The 19,499-nt window shown below is 36.7% G+C and overlaps 1 protein-coding gene across 1 annotated transcript in view; it reads right to left on the bottom strand.

Moving 5' to 3' along the window:
• The window catches only part of PMS1 (PMS1 postmeiotic segregation increased 1 (S. cerevisiae)), a 42,665-nt gene that overhangs the window by 1,014 nt on the left and 22,152 nt on the right, over nt 1-19,499 (bottom strand). The window contains exons 6-10 of the mRNA XM_009995253.1: nt 18,681-18,824; nt 16,540-17,429; nt 10,715-11,167; nt 10,064-10,194; nt 1,712-1,872 (exon numbers count right to left, since the gene is read on the bottom strand). Coding sequence (XP_009993555.1) covers nt 1,712-1,872; nt 10,064-10,194; nt 10,715-11,167; nt 16,540-17,429; nt 18,681-18,824 — 1,779 coding nt within the window. The remainder of the gene's footprint in view (nt 1-1,711; nt 1,873-10,063; nt 10,195-10,714; nt 11,168-16,539; nt 17,430-18,680; nt 18,825-19,499) is intronic.

Below are 19,499 nucleotides of genomic sequence, written 5' to 3'. Positions count from 1 at the left end.
ATTCCTGCCATTTCCTTCTCTCCTGTACTTTAGTAGTGTTGCCTAGACAGAAATGGATGTGGCATATAGTATCACTTCAGAGTGTAGAAACCTGAAGCAGCATCCATAATGTTTTAATGGGAATCTTCTAATTTTGTTTGGGATTTTCTCCCACTCTTCCAAGTGGAAAACCAATCACTGTGGACTATTCTCTACCTAGGAAGGCTGCTGCTTTAAGCATTTCCCTATTCTTTTCTTCTGAGTATACAAAAAGAGGGCAAAAGCAACAGACCTGTTGCCTGTTCAAACATGAAACTTACGATAGTTGCATGACAGTAAATGGCATTTCCAGTGCTTTCCCCCCAGAATGCTGAAAGAACTCAGTGTTTATTTTCATAGTGGTTTTTTTCATGATGGCAAGCCATATATGTCCTAGTTAAATATGCATTTCCAGTTACTGTTACCACTGCACATGCATCTTCTTTCTGACAGTTCCTCACAGAATAAACATTGCTCTTCATAAGCCTTGCCTTGATGATTTCTTGCTATATACATTTAGATGTATCTGTGTGTGTACAGCTATGTCTTTATCTGTATACAGACATAAACACACTTTTTGTGTGTGTGTGTGTATATATATAAACAACCAACTCAATCCCACTCCATTTCGCTGATCGGTATTTTTAGTAGAGGAAATAAAGCAAGATGCAAACCATCCCTGTTTCAAGACTTACATCATCCCTTTGCTAAGCTTCTTTCATGAGTGCATGAGATTGTTCAGTAGTACAAAACAGAATCACTTGCTCCAAAGGCAGTTATAAACTGTCTCAGAAATACAAGAAAAGATTTGTATAACAGATTTTTAAAAGATAAAACACATATTCTGCACAAATGTCTAAGCGCCATTTTGAAGAAGCCCAATCCAGGAAAGCGTGTTAGCAAATGCTTAAGTAAGAAGAGACTTAAAGATTTTGGTAACCTTTTGAAGAGAGGTCTTAAGAATTGGGATTAAAAATAGCATTAGCTAAGCATCTAGGCAGGAAGTGATAGAAAACTACTACTGCTAGTTACTCCAGCTTTAAATAGTACCACATATACTAATTATCTCTGAAACTTCACGCCCATTGAATAGACAATTTTATCTATTTGCACAGCAAATACTAACACTAGTCATCCTAGTTCCAACTGTTCCATAGTAACTTCTGTAAGAAAACAGATTAAAGATTTTTTTACTCAGTTACCATATTTCTGGCAACTAATAATGCTGACTGCTTGTGAAGGGACACGTGGTTTCCTCTCTGTCAAGTGCACCACAGCAAGGAGCTGTGCCATTGATCAGAGTGGACTCACAAGACTTGTTGTTCATCAGTGTGTGCTTCCTTTAATTGCATGTATCTGCAGAAGTTAGTGAAGTTTTAACTAAATTCAAGCTTTGCCAGAGGCATAGGGAGTTCACCATATGCAAGACTTCATTTTTTTTATTTCAGTGCCTGAATTGCAGTGACAGCTTTTCTTCTGGCAAAAAGTTTCCAGTTATCTATCTCCACCATTTGTTTGAATGCATCATAGGAACTTTTCTTCTTTAACTGAAAATTATTATACTCCTTTTCAAAAGTAACTTCTGTTTAGAATAGAAGTACATTAATTGATACAAAAAACTGAAGATTTTCAGACTGTTTAAGGATTTATTATAAGCTGAGATGGCCAGTACTTAAAAGTAAACATCTCTTACCTCCAAGTAATTTATTACTTTGAGAGGCCTACATTCATATACTTCCTTTGCATTTCCAACAACTATTGCACTCAGAATTTCTTTCAAATCAGAAATACCGTAATATGGCACACAAGTTGCCATCCCTTCTATTTCCAGATGACTTTCTGCCACTGAAGCACCTGAAAATACAAAACCAAACATTTGAGTTCTATGCTGGAGCAATTCAGATAAAGTTAAAGATGTAAAGATGTAAAATCACTTAGTAGATCAGTCTCACAAATTCAATACAACTAGGAAACTTTGCTTCTTCCATGGAGCACAAAGAATATATTTGTCCAATTTTTCATTATGATATGTGCATATTCACTTAAAACCTTTTTCAGGTTATTTTAATTCAAATCCTATCTGGTACTGGCTAAATGCTTACAACATTTTGCAGCATTTCCAGCATATTGCAGCATAATTCTATGGCTTCAATGAAACAGAACACGAAATTGAAAGTAGAAGCTACTAATAAAATACAATTTAATTTGAAACAAATTTAAACTGAGTATTGCCACTGTTTTCTATGTAATTGGTTTGTACCTCTGTAGAGTTCAGATGTTATCATAACAATTTCAGCTTTTACTGAAATAAACAATTGTTTCTCGTACCACAGCAGAGGAAGAACTCAACCCCAAATAATTCAAGGCTCTGTGACACACTTCATTCACATGGTACCACTGCTGCAGCAGGAACAACTCTGAATAGGAATTATGAATTAAACATTTAAACAACCTTCCCAACAAAATACCTATTCAATCTTTCACATGCAAGAGATTTCACTTATTATTCAGACTACTTGCAAAAGGTTTTGATGAAATTGTTACTGTACAGCTAACTCGACTCCCCCTCCCAGAAGCAAGTTCTCTAGGGGTCTGTCTCACGTATTCTCATGCAGTTCTCCAGAGCTCAGCCTCTCATTCATATTGGGTGCACAAAAATCTCAACCCAGCTCACATGGCTACCTTCCCTTCTCCTCCTCTACAAACCTAAAATGTAAAGAGCTTCACAGGGAGAGCACAAAAGAATACAATTCATAATGAAAATAAACCCTCACTTGGGTATTGGCCCCAGGTAGGAAAAATTACATTCAGCCTGGGTCACAAATGGTTTTTGTAAAGTCAAAAAAGCTAGAGACAAATAAGGTTGCTACAAAGTGGATTAAACTAACAAACCATGATTAGTGATCACTCATCAGAAGTGAGAGAAAGTATGCAAGATAAGATAACACAATGTACTTTCATTAGCTAGTACATCAGACCATTACCCATAATCAAGCACTATTTATTTGACAGTCATTAAATAAGAGCAGATGAAGATGAAGAGGAGGACTGAGCAGGCTGAATTTTTTTCTAAATACCCATGTGTCACCAGGTATGTAATGTCCTTGCATCTCTTTAAGCTGCATAGCATGTAATACTTTGACTAGAGTGGGAATTTGATATAGGGAAACCCCCCCCCCCATAAAAAAAATCACAACCTCCTTCCAGCTACACATCTAACAGTGCTTTACATTTGAAATTTTACTTCCTTTTTCACTCAGCACTGTCTTCCCTCTCTTTTCAAGCCGATTTTCCCTAATCGTGGCCAGGAAAAACAAGACATTTTTTATGTACTGCTGAAAGCCTGTGATCAAATTCAGCTTAAAGCAAAATGTTAAACTATCTGATAGTTCACCAGTTATTAAGCTGAGAGAAGATGATGTCCTATGCCAGTATTTCCCCATAGGAAAGGCTGCCAGAAAGAGGAAGGAGCAAAATATAAAGTCAGCTTTTTATTTCCTCCAGCTCTTTTATCTTAATTTTTATCCCAATTTTACTTTAATGAAAGACTAGATTTGGGTAACTGTTTCAGACCATTTGATTATGCTGCTTTCTTCCTAAAATGAGAACTTTGTGTTTGACAACCTTTCAATAATTACCTCTATATAAGCTAAACAAAGGCAGGACAGAAAAATGTCTTAAATTTCAAGTGTTAAGATTTCCAGTTTAAAAACTTGAATTTGTAGTGCATGATGGTGAGGTTTTGGATTTGCAAAACTATTTCCCCCACTTCTAAATCATAAAAAGGCCAGGGTTGAAAGGGACCTTAAAGATTATCTAGATCCAATCCTTGTTAATGAGACTGCTGATGTTCAATTCTCTTCACCTTTACCAACAGCGATTTTACTGTCTGCAAATTTCAACAGCCAGATTTGCCTTCACCATACTGCTCATTATTATGAAAGTCACAGGAGGCTTTGAAGAGTTTAACAGAAAAATGAACAATACAAATCCTGGCTAAGAGAAGTGGTATTCTTTGGTATTTCTGTGTCATTCTCCTTTTTTGCTTGCATTCTTTAGACTGAAAAGCAGTACACTGCATACTGATTAACATGTATTTACCTGTAAGTCTTTGCAACATTTGACTATATAAGCAGATACTTGTAAATTAAAAAAAAAAACCAACACATTAAGATTTTTGAGTATTCCAACAGCAGGCTTCAAGCAGTTTCCATGACAGTTTCTATGAAATGCTTTGCAACTTCCAAGGAAAATATTTCCACGAACAAATAAACTAGCTTTCAATTGACTAAAAATGTGGATTTCTCATTGCTAAAAATTCTTTCTCTCTTTCCAAACAAAGCATTCACAACTGTCTTTGGATAATTCCTTCTTGATGGAAAGGAAAAACTGTTCTCTTTCCAGCTGCCACCTAGATTAGGTGACACTATATGACTATCTTCCACTCTATGGTCAAAATAAAACTGAAATTAAGTAGCAGCATGATTTTCCACTGGTCAGTTATGAGAGCTGAGGTAGCTTGTATTATCAAGGAAGATGGGTTATTTACCTATTCCAGCTCCTTTAAGCCTTGTAAGCACATTCTTTGTATATACGTATGTTGGGTACACATATTCTATCAGGCAGACAATTCTACCCTAAAAGCCTGCTTTGGAGCATGGCCCAAGGCCCAACATTGTTACAAAAGCAGGTAAGAAGTGATCTTTGCTCTCAGCTCCTTTTCAGCTAAGAATTCATCTCTCTCTCTTGGACTTTCCTGGAGGGAAACAGACAGATGTGCTGTGAAGGCAGATACAACAAACACATCTTAAGAAGAACCGGATGGAAAGTAATCCATCTTACTTCTTGAAATGCTTCTCTGTATGCAGGGGTCATCGCAACCTATGCCCAGCAAACAAATGCCTGGCAGGTCCCAGAATACAGAGTTAAGTAAAAGCAAACACACTGCTCTCCCAAAGGGTAGCATCACTTGAAGCCTCAGTGAGGCCAGAACATGAGGGGGCGGGAGGGCAGGGGCAGATGGACTGGAGCTCAGCGTCACAGCTTTGCAAATCACAACTGGCACGTTCCACAAAGAAACCATTGATTTTCCTAACTGACATGCTGACAGCAAGAAGCTTTTTCTGAGCTATTTCATAACATGTTTTTCACTGTCAGCTATCCAGAGAAAAATCTAGTTGAAAACCCCTTAAGACGGCTGAGCAGTCAATATAAAGTGAAACAAGGATACATTACAAAAGATCTTAAGTCTACCAAAACAAGAAGATAGGGCATGTCCAAGTTCTAGGATTCTTGGGACAATGCTGGCTGCAATCACACAAAGCCTATGAATAATATGGAGCAAAGGTAAATTACATTTCTGTCTTACAACAGGACAGCTTTCAAAAGAGTGACTTATCCTCAAATGAAACAATAAGCAATTGAGGCCTGAAACTCTCACACTCTTGTAAAATTAACTATCTGAAAGCTGCACTGGTTAAAAAGGAAAACATTGCCAGAAGTTCCAACAGTTTTCCCGCCAAAATAACAGAACAAGAATGAAACTCCATGTGAAATCAAGTAATTTTTAGGAAGAAAAGGCCTAATTAGATCTTTCTAAAACCTGCTAGGAATAGTCCAAGAAAAACATATTGGAGATGTAAGGTTGACACAAATGAAAATTTGACCATTTAAGCAAATACATCTAGTAAGTCAATAGTTGATAGTTTTCTGTTACTAAGATCAAATTACCATCTCTAATTGAAAAAACCCAGCCCAATTCTAACTCTAAGAGCAGTTCAACATCCTCACTCTAAGCTGGTAGGTACTGCCCACATGCAGCGGCAAAAATCAGGTAAGTAAGGGCAGACTTGTGAGTTTCCAAACAGACACAACGTTCTGGAATTAAAACTGCCTTGACCACTGATCAGCTAATGGTACTGGCAATGCTTAAGTTGAGGTCAAGTACATCAGTTTTGCTATCTGTGGGCTCACATCAGAATCACCAGAATGAGCTCCTCCGTCAGAAAGTGTCTGCAATTAAGCAGGCGGATTGCAAGAGGGAAAAGAGTGAGAAGGGGAACAAAATGGCATTACTACACAGATGTTGTTTAGCACCTGACAAAACAAAGAGAATAGAAGGCATGACTTAGGAGAGAGATCATATTTTGCAGCTGAATACTGGCACGACATCCCAGTCTTCCAGAAGAAGCGGAATGCCTGCTTTTGCATCTGGTGTCACATGGTGCCATGGGGTTCAGAGTGAGCATGTCTGTGCTATGCCTGTGAGAAAGACTCTGGTAGGTTATTAAGAGTAACTAAAGTTCAGAACCACCCCTCTAGCTAAAAGGTCTTGGCCATGAAATAGTATAGTATAGTTTTATTTTTGTGAATTGCAACCATAATGAGAGAGGAAGATTAAATATCCAGGTACTAATCCCAAGATCTAATAAACTTAGTGCAAGAGTAATGATATTTATTTTTTTATCCTATGAGAGAAGTTGTTCCTCACAGACAAGTCATCCAAATAAGGATAAAACAATACTATATGATGGTTTTGTGGTGTTTTTTTTTCAAGTAAGAAACTATCAGAATAAAAATGTTTTTAAATAGCTCCTTAGTGCTGTAAGTTGCCAAAAGGTAGGAAGTGAAACTGTCAAGAAGCATCTTAAAAGAAAGAGCAGCTGAGATACAAGCCCAATATAAAAAGGTAATTACCAAAGTCACCTTTCAAATCAGGGTAACTGTTCAGATTTGCTTGTTAGTAAATAAACAATCAGTTCCATAAAACACTCCCCAAACCAAGAGGAAAGAAGGAATGACTATATATATACACATATATATATATTGAAATCATGATACTTACCTAGGCAACAGTCCTTGGGAGGTGCTCAATAACAAAGCAAGAGGTCTTGTGTTCAAAGTTAGTATCTGCATATTATGAGTACACCTCATATAAGATAATAGGCAGAAATACTTAGGGTCCTTCTCTCCTCCTTTGGCAGAGTATGTGTGGAAACGCAAATAAATAAGCAATGCAACCTACTAGTCTGACAGTCCTCTTCAGAGATCACCATCAGCCAAGGAAAGCCTCTTCTTCTGCGGTCAAAACTGCCAGACATTGAATTGGAGGATTTAAGTCTCCTTTGTTCTTGTTTTGGAAGGTATCTTAGAGCTACTGATGGCAAGACAGACTTGCCACATGGATCAACAGAAAGGCTTGTTATCTTGAATGAAGAATTTACCAGAAATACCACCTCCACATTCGAATTTAAAGCTAAAGAAATGGAACCTCTGCTTGTGACATAAAAGAGGACACCTCTTTCAGAAAAGGAAATTCTCTAACACATAAAGCAAAACTCTTAACCCAGGATGGAAAAGGAAGCCATGCACCAGGGGCCATTAATAAGAAATCAGCTAGCAGTCAGAAAGTGCCGTCTAATATGACCATGTCAGGATTTAAATCCCAAAGGAAAGCTCAGACCTTCAAGCATACTTAAGCAGACCTTGATGCTGAGAAAGAGTTGACTGTTAGTTTTGAGACAGCAAATAGTAGGACCAATCCAATTCACCCAAGAAGTTGGGAAAAAATGAGTTAAGGTATGTGCACAGAGAATAGGGTTCAGGTGTGGTCCTCTGGATGCTGCTAAGCTGAAATTCTCCAGCTACCATGGGGTAAATACACATGTGCATTCTATACACTTCTGTACAGCAAGCTGACTTGACCATCCACCATACAAAGTGGCTGCCCCTGTACAAAAAAATTAACATGTCCTGAACAAACAAAACTGAAAAAACAAAACCTTGACACTGAGGCAACTCCTAGTTCAACAAAATCTGAATGCCTCCCTTTCAGGTTGTGTCTGAGTTTCAAAAGACTGCAAAAATAGACACTGAATTCAGACAGCAAATGAAACAATTATGCTTCTATAAGAATGGTGAAGAAAGTTTTATGACCTCTAAAAGTTGAGAAATCCTATAGAATAGTCAGGTGTAAATTGGACAGATCACTCCTGATCTGCAGGTCACTTTCTGTAAAGACTGTACAACAAGGATCTGTAAATTAAATAACCTCAAACTGCATATTGAAAAAGGGATTTAAGGACTGTTAGTAATTAACACCTGTATTACTAAAAATCAGCTTTAATGATTTTTTGTAGAAGACAGCCAATTTCAAGAATAAATTTTTAAAAATTAAAAAAAAAAGTCCTTAGGTCATCTGGAAAAAAGTCTGGGAGAAATTCCACTTGTTTGCTGGTATTTCTACCATCATCTGAAATGGCATGCTCTTTTAATAACAGAGGCTGTAACTACTATAATGTCATCAGCAGAACCTTATAAACATGACTGACAAGACTCAGATGTTATTAACATTTCACTCAAGCAGTTAAAATATAAGACTGAGACAGAGAACTGAATTAGATTCCCATTCTTTGTATGGACTAGCTGTATGGTACTGATCGAGTCCACGACCATGGTATATTGACCTGCACAGTGCATATAAAACACTATTATTTCACCAATTACTTTCACTAACTCTAAACCAAATTAGAAGAGTTTCCTCACAAGATTGAATTTCCTTAATTTTACATACTTATGAAGACAGGATTGGAAGACAGTTACTACTTCCTCATTACTGTGTCAATTCTTTTGCTGTTTTATTGTACAATTCTGCTCTTAAGCTAACCAAGCTATCTTAAAACTAGTTTCCCATGTCCAGCACCACAAGACCAGTCAACCATTCTCTTCTGTTGTTGCCTAGAAGCTATCTTCAAATTTTCACATTCAATGTATTCATATCCAGTTTACATTAATTAGATTTTGAGCAAATTTAGGATTATCAGGAAGTGGGGAAAAGAAAAAAGGATGTGAGCAAAAATGCTAAGCAACAATCCCTTCCTCCCATATTTGTTACAGACCTCCTCAGTTTTTCCTTTGTTAGACTGAATAGACCTTTTAGGAGCTGCCTCTTATAATATAAAATTTATTCCCCTAATAATTCAATCTAAGATTATCACCACAAACACATCTTCTACAAAGTTTTTGCTGTTTATCTAGGGATTCAGCCGGTCAGAACTGTTTCCTTTTTTTTTGCTGTGCATGATTTTGTTAAGAAAGCAGCTCAGGCTTGGTTCTTCCGATGAACCAGCCACTGAGTGAAAGAGTTGCTCCATATCCCTTTTTTGTACCTACCCTTAAAAGATCCCATATGTTACAGCAGATCTGTCATCACTGTACATATGTGCAGATCTGCAACACATGAAGCTATAGCATTTCTAACAGCTCTTATAGTGAATCTGTCTCAGAGCTGTCAGCTAGGTACTACCCCAAAGATGTTTGCTTTTTTTGGAATTCTGCTAGAGAAATCCTGGTCTGCAGAATGAATCCTGGGTGGGTTGCCCCTGGGTTTTCAACAGCAAGTCTATGGAACATTCTTCAGAAAAATGTATAAACATTTGATATCTCTTGCTAAAGTAAAAGATTGCTTTATGAAATGGATTTGTTCTGTGATCAACACAGGCATTGAAAAGTAAGCCGTCTCAAAAAAAAGTTCAGATGAAACTCAAAGTTTGACGATGACCCTGTCTCACTTTACTGGCTCTTTTGGGCTCTGCTACAACCCTGATATGAAAGTTGGTCAAGAACCAGATCCAGCTCCTTACTGGACCTCCTCAACTGCTCAACAGCAGAGTTGTTTAAGCATGTATTTGCAGAAGCTTCTCCAAGTATCATCTTGAAAGAAGCTGCTAAGAATAAGGAAGACCCTCAGTTTAATCTAAATTCTGTCAGAATGGCAATTAAGGATATCAACATCTAGCATTTTGAGGGGAAAAAATAAATTTCAGAGCATTATTTGTAACAGTAATAAAGTTTTCTGTTCAGCTATCAGTTTCCATTCACAGTGTTTTATGTGGATGACATTCTTTGCCAAGTAATAAAATCTCCATGTTACGGAAAACAGGATGTTAGTGCTTTAAATGATAAAGTGATGTAGAATAACATAATCTACATTAACAATCATTTAAATAGTGAAATAAGAAGAAAGAAGATTTTTAAACCATCATACCTTCTATCACTTTTATCTGGAATCCATTTGCTACAATTCTTGGATCTGACAAATAACCTGATCCACTGAAACTCTGGCAATCCTGCTGCATTTTATAAAGAGCAGCCATATACTCAGATCCACCAAGAAGACTGGAAAACAAACCACAACAATTCCCAAAGGGTTAAAAGTCAAAATCCCCAATTTGAAAATTAAAACTCTGAGAAAAATACAGAAAAATAGAAGTGATGAAAAGCAATCAAGATTTCTAAAAGTATTCTGAAAGAGTAATTTGCTTAAAGAACCAAAATCGCAATTACTCACGTATCTTAAAGAGAGACAAAATTCAGGCATATAATAATAATAATGATTACGTGACGCACAGGGGAAGTTACCTAGAGCAAAGCTGTGAAAATGTGTAGCATTTAATTTTTCTCTGGGGGTAGAAATTTATATTTACTGTATCATCAATGAAACCAGTCAAAATACATTCTTATTTCAACTGGAGTATGATTAGGCCTGTTCATTACTGTTAGGCAAAAGAACACAAAACAACAATCTATTCAAATAGATAAACAAATGTCTAAATAACAACAGAATTAGGAAACAAGGGCCTTACCAGAGTTTTCTGTAAAATATTATCGAATGATGCTTGAAATAATGTACAAATACCTGTCTGTTAATACAACTGGCTTGTCCAGTTTCTCTACTGGAAGGTTATGATTCATCAATAATCTTTTGTGTAGGAGGACTTCCTCCAATCTGTATGGATTCAGCAACATTAGCTTTTTTTCTGTAGCAAATATCCAGACATCAGGAAAACTCTGACGACGGATCAGGAGAAGCTTGTGTTCATCTGAATAATTTCTCTCCTGTCTCTGAAGGTGACGTCTACAGGAACTCAGAGAAAAAGGCACTGTCACAATTTTTGAAGGCTCCTGAGGTTCGAACTCGTCATATATAACATCAAGCATCTGGTTCTGCTTCTGCTGGTTGGATGGGGAAGTCTTCGGCTTAGGTTTCTGTTTTTCTGCCTCCTTCCTTGGTTGGGGCTTTGTCTGTGCCATAGCTTTCTCGACCTCTCTGTTGTACCGTTCCACGTCTTTAGCAGCTTTGACTTCATAACTTTAAAAACAAAAACAAACCAGCAGCATAATCAGATAAAACACCTCAAACCCCAACTCCTAACATACTGAAACAAAAGAACAACTCTCATGGTTTATTCAAGTAACCACACCAATATGCTTTCGACTATGAAGGAGGTGACAGGGACTGTGCTGCTACTACCTTACCCTGTAAAGATGGTACATAGGCAATTTTCTGTCATCAAGACAGGCATCAAAACCTGAAATCCTGAATGGGGAGGAGCAGACTGCATCACACAAAGAGCTACAGCAGGCTGCTTTTGACCTCAGTCCCAAATACTATGTTTGAGTCCAGTTCACAATCAGATACATAGTTCTGGAAGGAGTTCTTTCCCAGGTACAATCAGCCCAATCCACAAAGTCATTTAAGCTTCTAGAGCTTTACAAAGTGGAAGAAACTCCACCAGCCAAAGGTACACCAGTTTCTGGTTCAGCTGCATAGTTCTAGTTTTGTTTCTTCAGTTTTATAATTCTGCAAATAACAGTCCTATTCCTCATCCTACTGTGTTTGATACTGAACCACTCACTGATCCATCTTTAACCTGTACTGTGGCTGTTTCTGTTAGTCATGGGTGCTGTGCTTATTCTACACTTCAAAAATGTGTATGTTTTGTATTGTCTCTGTCTTTTGGATTTTATGTATCTAATTTAAAATTACTTGATTTTTCAATAAAAAGATGCTCCAAAGGATAAACAATGTACCTAAACCGCAAAGTCATTTAAGCTTCTAGAGCTTTACAGACTTCACAGGAAATCCATGAAGGTAGATAAAGAGTTCGGACTAAATAAAGCCTGAGGCTTATGAAGAACTACATTTGACTTCAAAGAGACTAAAGTTAACCAAAAATAAAAAGCATGAGAAGAAAGCATAGATACAAGTCTCACAGAATTCTGTAACTAGTAAACTAACAGATTTTTCGAAACATACCCAATAATGAGCTACTCCTAGATGCTAAATATTTAAAATGTTACTACATACTAGAGCTCTACAACATGAATGTATTCTACATGATCTTGAAAATGTCAGGAAGACAGCTGAACTTCTATAGGTACCAAGTTTGTAATTGTCTACCACTTATGAATCTTAATTTTTTGAAGGCCTATGGAGTTACCTACTGGATTCCCTCTTTTTGCCCTTATTTAATACTTTGGATTCCAGAAGGTAATTCAAACCAGTCCAATCCTCAATAAAAAGAAGTAGTACTATCATATATAAGTATTGGAAATAAGTATTTTAGCTGGTCATATTTATTTATTGCTACTTGCTAGAACAGTTTGATTCAATTATGTGTATGCATGCTGGAAAATTAAGGTCAACAAAAGGGTCACCATTTGCAATTAATTATGATGTGCTAGCATTCACATATGGTACCAATATTTAGTTAACTAAAAAAGTCAGCTTAAGTAGTTTCTTGCAATAAATCATGTCCTAGAAACTATGGAGTAAACGTTAAGATAGAAAACATCTGCTCCTTTTAAAATGAATGGATGAAATAACTTGAACAGAATTTTTTTTAATTCCCAAATACAATTATAGATTTAACCAGAATAGACCCAATTGCAATGCAGGAGAATATTTAATTGTAAGAGAACTGAGTTTTCAGTGATATACTGGTAATCCAAAACAAAAGCACTTCTAAAGAAAGTCCAACTTGCCTGTCACTATATGCTACCAGAAAAATTCCAGCCTTACAGGCTTTGATTGCGAGGGGTTTGCAAATTCATATGCATCCCCATCAGTCATTTGTTCAGAATCAAATAAAACAGCAGTTTTCAAACTATGAAGGGAATGCCTTTGCCCTTCCAAAAATCCTTCCACACAGGCAAGTATAATCAAGTGCTACAAGAACAGTTTCTTCTCAGCCTGTGAATTCACAAACCTTTCCTCAACCCACAAAACATAAGCTAAGGAAATCTGCAAAACTGTGTGTAAGAAGAGAAGTGGAAAACTAGAATGAAGTCTGGTTTCAAAGACAGCTTGGCTTCACTAGAAAAATGGTTCCCAAGTCTCATTATTTTTCCCTTGCTTTTTAAACCCAAATATCTGGCATATTACAAAAACTTTTTAATATAAGATCTCTGAGATCTCTTAAGACAAATGAGAAAATCTGAATCTGACTATTTGGAGTAAACTCTGACCAGAGATGGCCACTTGTGTAGATTCGTTCATGTTTAGAATAGACTGGAACCCCATTCCAAATGTAATACCTCTCAGCATCAGCCTCTTCACATAATGAAACCCAATCAACTCACACTGTCACCCAGAGTTATGCATTACATGCTCCTTCTCCATTTCCTTCCTTTGTGAAGAGGAAAACAAAAAAGAACTTTTAACTGCCCGTATCAGCTTTTTACAGTCTTCTTCTGAAATGCATATGTTTCAGGTAGAGCAGTGCTTCCCAGGAGTGGAGAATGCGGACCTATTGTTATGACTGAACAGATGCTGGGGACAAGCAACATATACCAGTTATTAATACCATTATTCATTATTAATATCTGGCAGTAGATGAACAGAGCTGACTAGAGATATGATGGATGGTTGATGACCACCAAATTATCCTCATCCAAAGTAGAGGTAACAAGTTAACTAAAAAGTTAAAATACAGCAAAAAAGAATTTTTATTGAATTGCTAAGCAAGCAACCCTACGTTAGAGAGTTACAAATCATGGATATACAGGCACACAAGCCGTGAGATGCATGGAAAGCTTATCAGGCAATAAAAAGATACCTTACAACCTAGTTATTACCAGCCACTAATGACTGTCTATGTGCATGCTCTTACCTGTCAATAGACAGCAAAGGCCATGATACCTGAAATGATGTTTCTCACAAGGAACAAGACTATTCGTGACAAATTATTTTAGAGCACTGACAAGGTAATTTCTTAGCCCCATGATAAAGTGTGTGTGGCTCTGAACCTTTCCTACACCTTCAGGTTAACTTCTGCTGCCACTGTCATGGCATTTGGAGGGATTTCAGCCACTCCTACCTGAGTCTGAGACACAAGATATATTAAGGCCAGAAACACATGCAAGCTGCATTAAGTGAGAGCAGAGTAAGTGCAAGGAATTAAATCCTGACTTTGCCAAGCAGGGGGGATATACGATGCTGCCAGCATGGAAGTTTTCCTTTTCTATTACAACCTAAAGACCATAACATTTTAAATTCCAGTTGAGTAATAAATGCTGGCTTGTTTGGAAAAGGCAGTCCTGTGTCTCTATGAGACATCTGTTGGTTGTACTGCTCCCAGAAGAGATTTAAACTCATTTAGACCTGCTGTAGAAGCCACAGAGAGAAACAAGAGACACCGTAGCCAAGCACACCCATTGTAACACAAACGTGTGACCTTATCACAGAAGGATGGAGGACTAGTGCCCAGGAAAAGCAGTGCCCTGCCAGGAAGGCTGCATGAAGGGACAGTAGAACTAAGGCACTGTGGCTGCCCTCTTGTATATACATTTGTTGTTACCTCTAGGTGGCCCAATTTATCCAGAGTATCTGGTAGACTTACGTTCTCTGCCAAGACGTAGAACAGTTCTTCTGGATTGCTGCCTTGGTGGAAAAGATGACTGTGTATCTCTTCCTATTTGTTATTTTCTGAGACAATTTCAAAAGATAAAAAGCAGAAGAGAGGTCCACCAAAGCTGAAATGTATGGATACCACTACTGGTACATTTTTCATTCATTTCAACATCCATTGGACCATCCTGCAGTCATTCCTACATATAAGGAAAACCTCTCCTTCCTGAACTAATAAAAAGCTAATCTGTAGGCACACTCTTAAACATAACAGTTGTACCAGGAAAGCAACCATGAAATCTCAAAAGCTAAAGCAGAGCAAATTAAATTTTTCTGAAACAGCTGGCAGAACCTTTTGTTTCATTTCATAAAAAGCAGGGATATAGTTAGAGTAGATTTCTACTAACACATTAATAGTTCTGCTAACACAGTTATGGTCAAAACACTTTGTCACATATATGGTTTTGTGATCATGGCATATTGCTTGCTTAGTGAGCTTTAAATTAGCTAAATCAGAAGCTAGATAAAAAGGTTTTACTTAACTCTGATATAGCTGCTATTCAGAACAATGCAGATGTTTTCCAAGGAAAACCCAGATATGTTAACAGCAATTCACTATGTATGTATTCTCTTTCTTACCTTTCTCCTAAATCAATGTCTCATTAGTGTTAAAATTACACAATTTTGGCTAATATAATTTCCTTTCCAGTGCTAGTACCTCTCCTTGCTTCTGTGAAGTAAAAAAAATGTTCACAACACTTCCAATGAGTTTGTTCTTCAGAACCAAAATTTCACTTCCCAAGCTTTTGCTGCATTCAAATCATTACATGGAAAACTACTGAAGAACTATCTTCTATTTTACTCATTGGTGTGATGTCCTACAGTGATATACATTTTATAAAATTACAAACAAAATGTGAAAGGTATGGTGCTTTTTTTTCTTCTAAACTGCCTTTAAATTGTCTCAAACTCTGTTATTTTAATTACTCTTTTCCCATAACACAAGTTCCACATAAAAGATAACATATACCTACTATTTTAACTAATCCAACCCATGTCCCAAATTAGGCTAAAATATTTCCCTTACTTGCAGATGGATTTCAAAAACTCAGTGACAGGTAGTTTTAGAAAAATACAGAATTTAGCTATTCAAATTGTAATCTAAAAATACATTTGCTTTAGATTGTTAGAGGTTAAAATTCAAACTGTACTATGCACTCTGAACCAGCAATGGAGTAACTGTTTAGGGAAAAAAAAAATCCTATTGTGATTTGATTGGGTTTTATAAATGCAATTCTGAAGTAGCCTGGGTTGGGATATGTACTAAATTTAGAGGAAAGGAGTGTACTAAACATGCGAGTACTAAAGATCCTGAAAAAAAAATTCTCACTTTGTAGCAATAAAACACAAACTGTTTTTTTGGAAAGAAGCTCTGGAGGCACTATATGGTGCCTCATCCATCACCATGCTTGTTTTCATTGACAGTGCATCAGGAGTGACAACACACATGCAGCCCTTAGAAAACAGAAGTTCACAGGATTCAAACAGTAGGTTTTCTTGCCTGGTATCTCTAAATAATTCAGCAAAACTGTCCCTAAGCCAATTGCTGTGTGGCACATTGGCACAACGAGCAACTCAAATCATCTGTGTACATATGCACACAGCAGAAGATGACAACTCATAATATCAATGCTGATCTTGAAAAGCTAACAATGATTTTCTGTTCTATTTTTCCATGGGTAACTGGGAAGTTACAATTTTTTTTTTAAATTCACTACAGGCAGCTTGGTGGTAAATGCCAGATTCAGAAGCAAGACGGCCTGAAAACTTACTACTTTTTTTCCTCTTCTTTCAAATTCTTCCACTGCTCTTCAATCATCAGCAGGATGTCTGTCATGCTTTTCCTTGGATTATCAGCTATCAATTTTGGACGATGTTCGTGAGTGTAAAATTCCATTGCAGTCTTTGCTTTCTTTATTGTTTTACCATTAATTAAGTCATAAGCTGTCACTCGTCCGAATTTCTCACTTATAATATTTCTTCTCTTTTTACTTTGATTTGAAATTTGTGGCTCATTGCTTTGTTTACCAGGAGGTTTATTTTGCTTATTAATTGTTCCTCCAACTTCAGGAATCAAAAACTTAACAGGTTTCACCTTGATTCCTAGACGGTTTGTATATCCACTTCCCATACTCCAATTATCAGCAGAGATTTCAGGTAAGTCTCTAGGGACTACAGCTTCTTCATTTTTTTCTTTTTCATCAGTATTATGAGAACTCAAAAGATGCTCATCAGCTTTTTTAGACTTGGGGCTCACAGGAACACTGTTACTTTGAATATTGGTCATATTCTGTCCATTCTGTTCCTCCTCACACAATGAAGAACTATCTGGAAGGGCATCACTGTGAGAAACCTTTTTTATGTCCAGGCCACTATGTACATTATCACCACAAAACTTCTGATGATTTAAGCAGATTTCTGTGTTTTTTCCTCCTTGACAGTTTTGCACATCACTGCTGAGTGACAGGAATGAAGTATGAGCATGTAGATCATCATTTCCAGATGGCCCCATTTCATTAACAACCACATCTGTTTGTTCTGTTCTATAAACAAACATGTTTTCTGAGGTAACATCTGTTTTATTACTTTCACCAGAGACTGTAGCAGGTAGTGGCCCATACACAGATTTCAACACATTTTCAATAGCAAGTAAGACAGATTCCTGGGGGGTGAAGGAGAAAAAAAAAAAAAAATCAAACCAGAAAACTCACACAGACAAGCACACCTGAAAACATTACTGAGATACCTAGAATATAGAACAATAAGCAAACTGATCTTATTCAGAATATTTTTCATACAAACCTGGACAGATTCTTGCATTTCAGTTAATGCATGCTCAAAGAGACTCTGAACTGGACACCCTTAGCCTCAAGTATTTTGTGGTGGTTCACTGGTTTACTTTGATAACAGAGAATAGATTAACTGCTTTCTTTGTAACAGGGTACTGACTGCTTAAACCAGTATCAGGTAAAGCTATTCCCACCTAATATGGAGTTAGAAGCTTATAGACAAATGCACCAACAACATCCTATTTCATGTAAGCATGTTTGTGCAGGTGCTTTTATAGTGCATGTTTCCAAGACAGCTTTGTGTCAAATGATGGAAATGAAAAAGAAAAACCAACAACCCACAAAATAAAATACAACCAGAGGAAAGTTTTAAACTAGACTAAATGTGAGAATACTGGGTTAATTTTCATACAAATGACACTTAACAGGCAGTACCTTTTACAAAATTAACACAGATAAATAAAACTTCCAGTGAGGAAGAGAATTAATACACTCATGCTACTGCCTACATTCCCTTCAAATAACCACTTTACCTATGTAGCCTTCTTAATTTTCTGTGGCATTTTTTAACGAAGTGAAGCGAGTTTATGGAAATTTATCTCTATACAGCCTCTAAAACATGGGCATATATGGTCTAAATTTCAGGTCTTGGGACTATAAACAGGATATCTTGAAACTTATGCAATGTCAACAATAATCTGTATACATAATGGCAAAATATTGCTTTGACCAGAAATTAACTCCCCCCGTCCCCACCTTCACATACGTTACATTTAAAAACTGATTACTTAGTACAATAATTAATTTAAGCGTCAAATTCATGTAGGGAATTCCATTTAGCTTCCCTCATTTGAAAACAAAGCAACACACACACATCTGACACGGTGAAAGTGATATTTGAAATCAAGTGAGAAATTATTTTGAATAATCCTCCACTTAGCCTGTTCAATACTTTTCAAACAAGACAGCCCCACAATAGAGGCAAGCTATGCTTGCATGAAGAAAAAAAATATAAATTCAGTGACACTGTTTACTTTTACACATTTCAGTAGTACCAGAAGCCCTTATCACGCATACGTAAATAAAAGGTTGATAACTGAAAAGCAGATTAAAATCGTAGTTACCTTATAATGCAGTAAAACTTGAGTTTTATCAGGTGTTACATTCACATCCACAGCAGAGGCAGGTACAGTAATATTCAAAAAGAAAATAGGATATGAACGAGTACAGCCCTTCTGCTTCACCTGACTGTAATACTGTCGAATTAACTACAGATTGATTTAAGAAAAACATGTCAGTAAAGACAATAAAATAGACACAAAGGCACAGAAACAAAATTTGACATTATAATAGCATAACTAGTTTTTGTTGTTGTGTTTTTTTTGTTTGGTTGTTTTTTTTGTTTTTTTTTTAAATTAAAGGAATGCTAAAAAGGTCCTTGGGGAATGTAAGTATGCTGGAATAATCATCAAAAGGGCAGTTATTGGTTTTTTCCACATCTTCAAAGCTAAATTAAAAAAACCCCAACAAACCTATTCGAAGTAGCTACTTTGACCTTCTGAATTAATGTATCACACTTGGATGAAAAGGAATAATATGCCCAAAGTGTACTGCAACTCCAACACTTACTTCTTCTATCAGCATAAATACTATTATTTCTTTCCTTGTTAAAGAAAATGTTATAGAATACAACTACACTGCTGTCTCTTTCAGCCAAAATGAAGTCTATTTGAGAGAGCAGCACTCACACTACAGACCTGCCCTTTTCACAGAACAGGATTAATTTGCTCCTTTTATTAACCCAATTAGAAATGTACAGCTTTTCTCAAACTCTACTTGCCCTTACTATTTTCTCTATAATCCTCCCAAAAATGCATCCAAAAGACTACAAAATTATCTTGCTGTTTCAGAATTTTGGTCTTGTTGACTAGAGGGATCACTTA

The sequence above is a fragment of the Chaetura pelagica genome, unplaced genomic scaffold (assembly GCF_000747805.2).
Source record: "Chaetura pelagica isolate M959 unplaced genomic scaffold, ChaPel_1.0 scaffold33, whole genome shotgun sequence".
Taxonomy (NCBI): domain Eukaryota; kingdom Metazoa; phylum Chordata; class Aves; order Apodiformes; family Apodidae; genus Chaetura; species Chaetura pelagica.
Note: the sequence above shows the minus strand (reverse complement) of the source record. Positions and strands in the feature narration are given on the sequence as shown.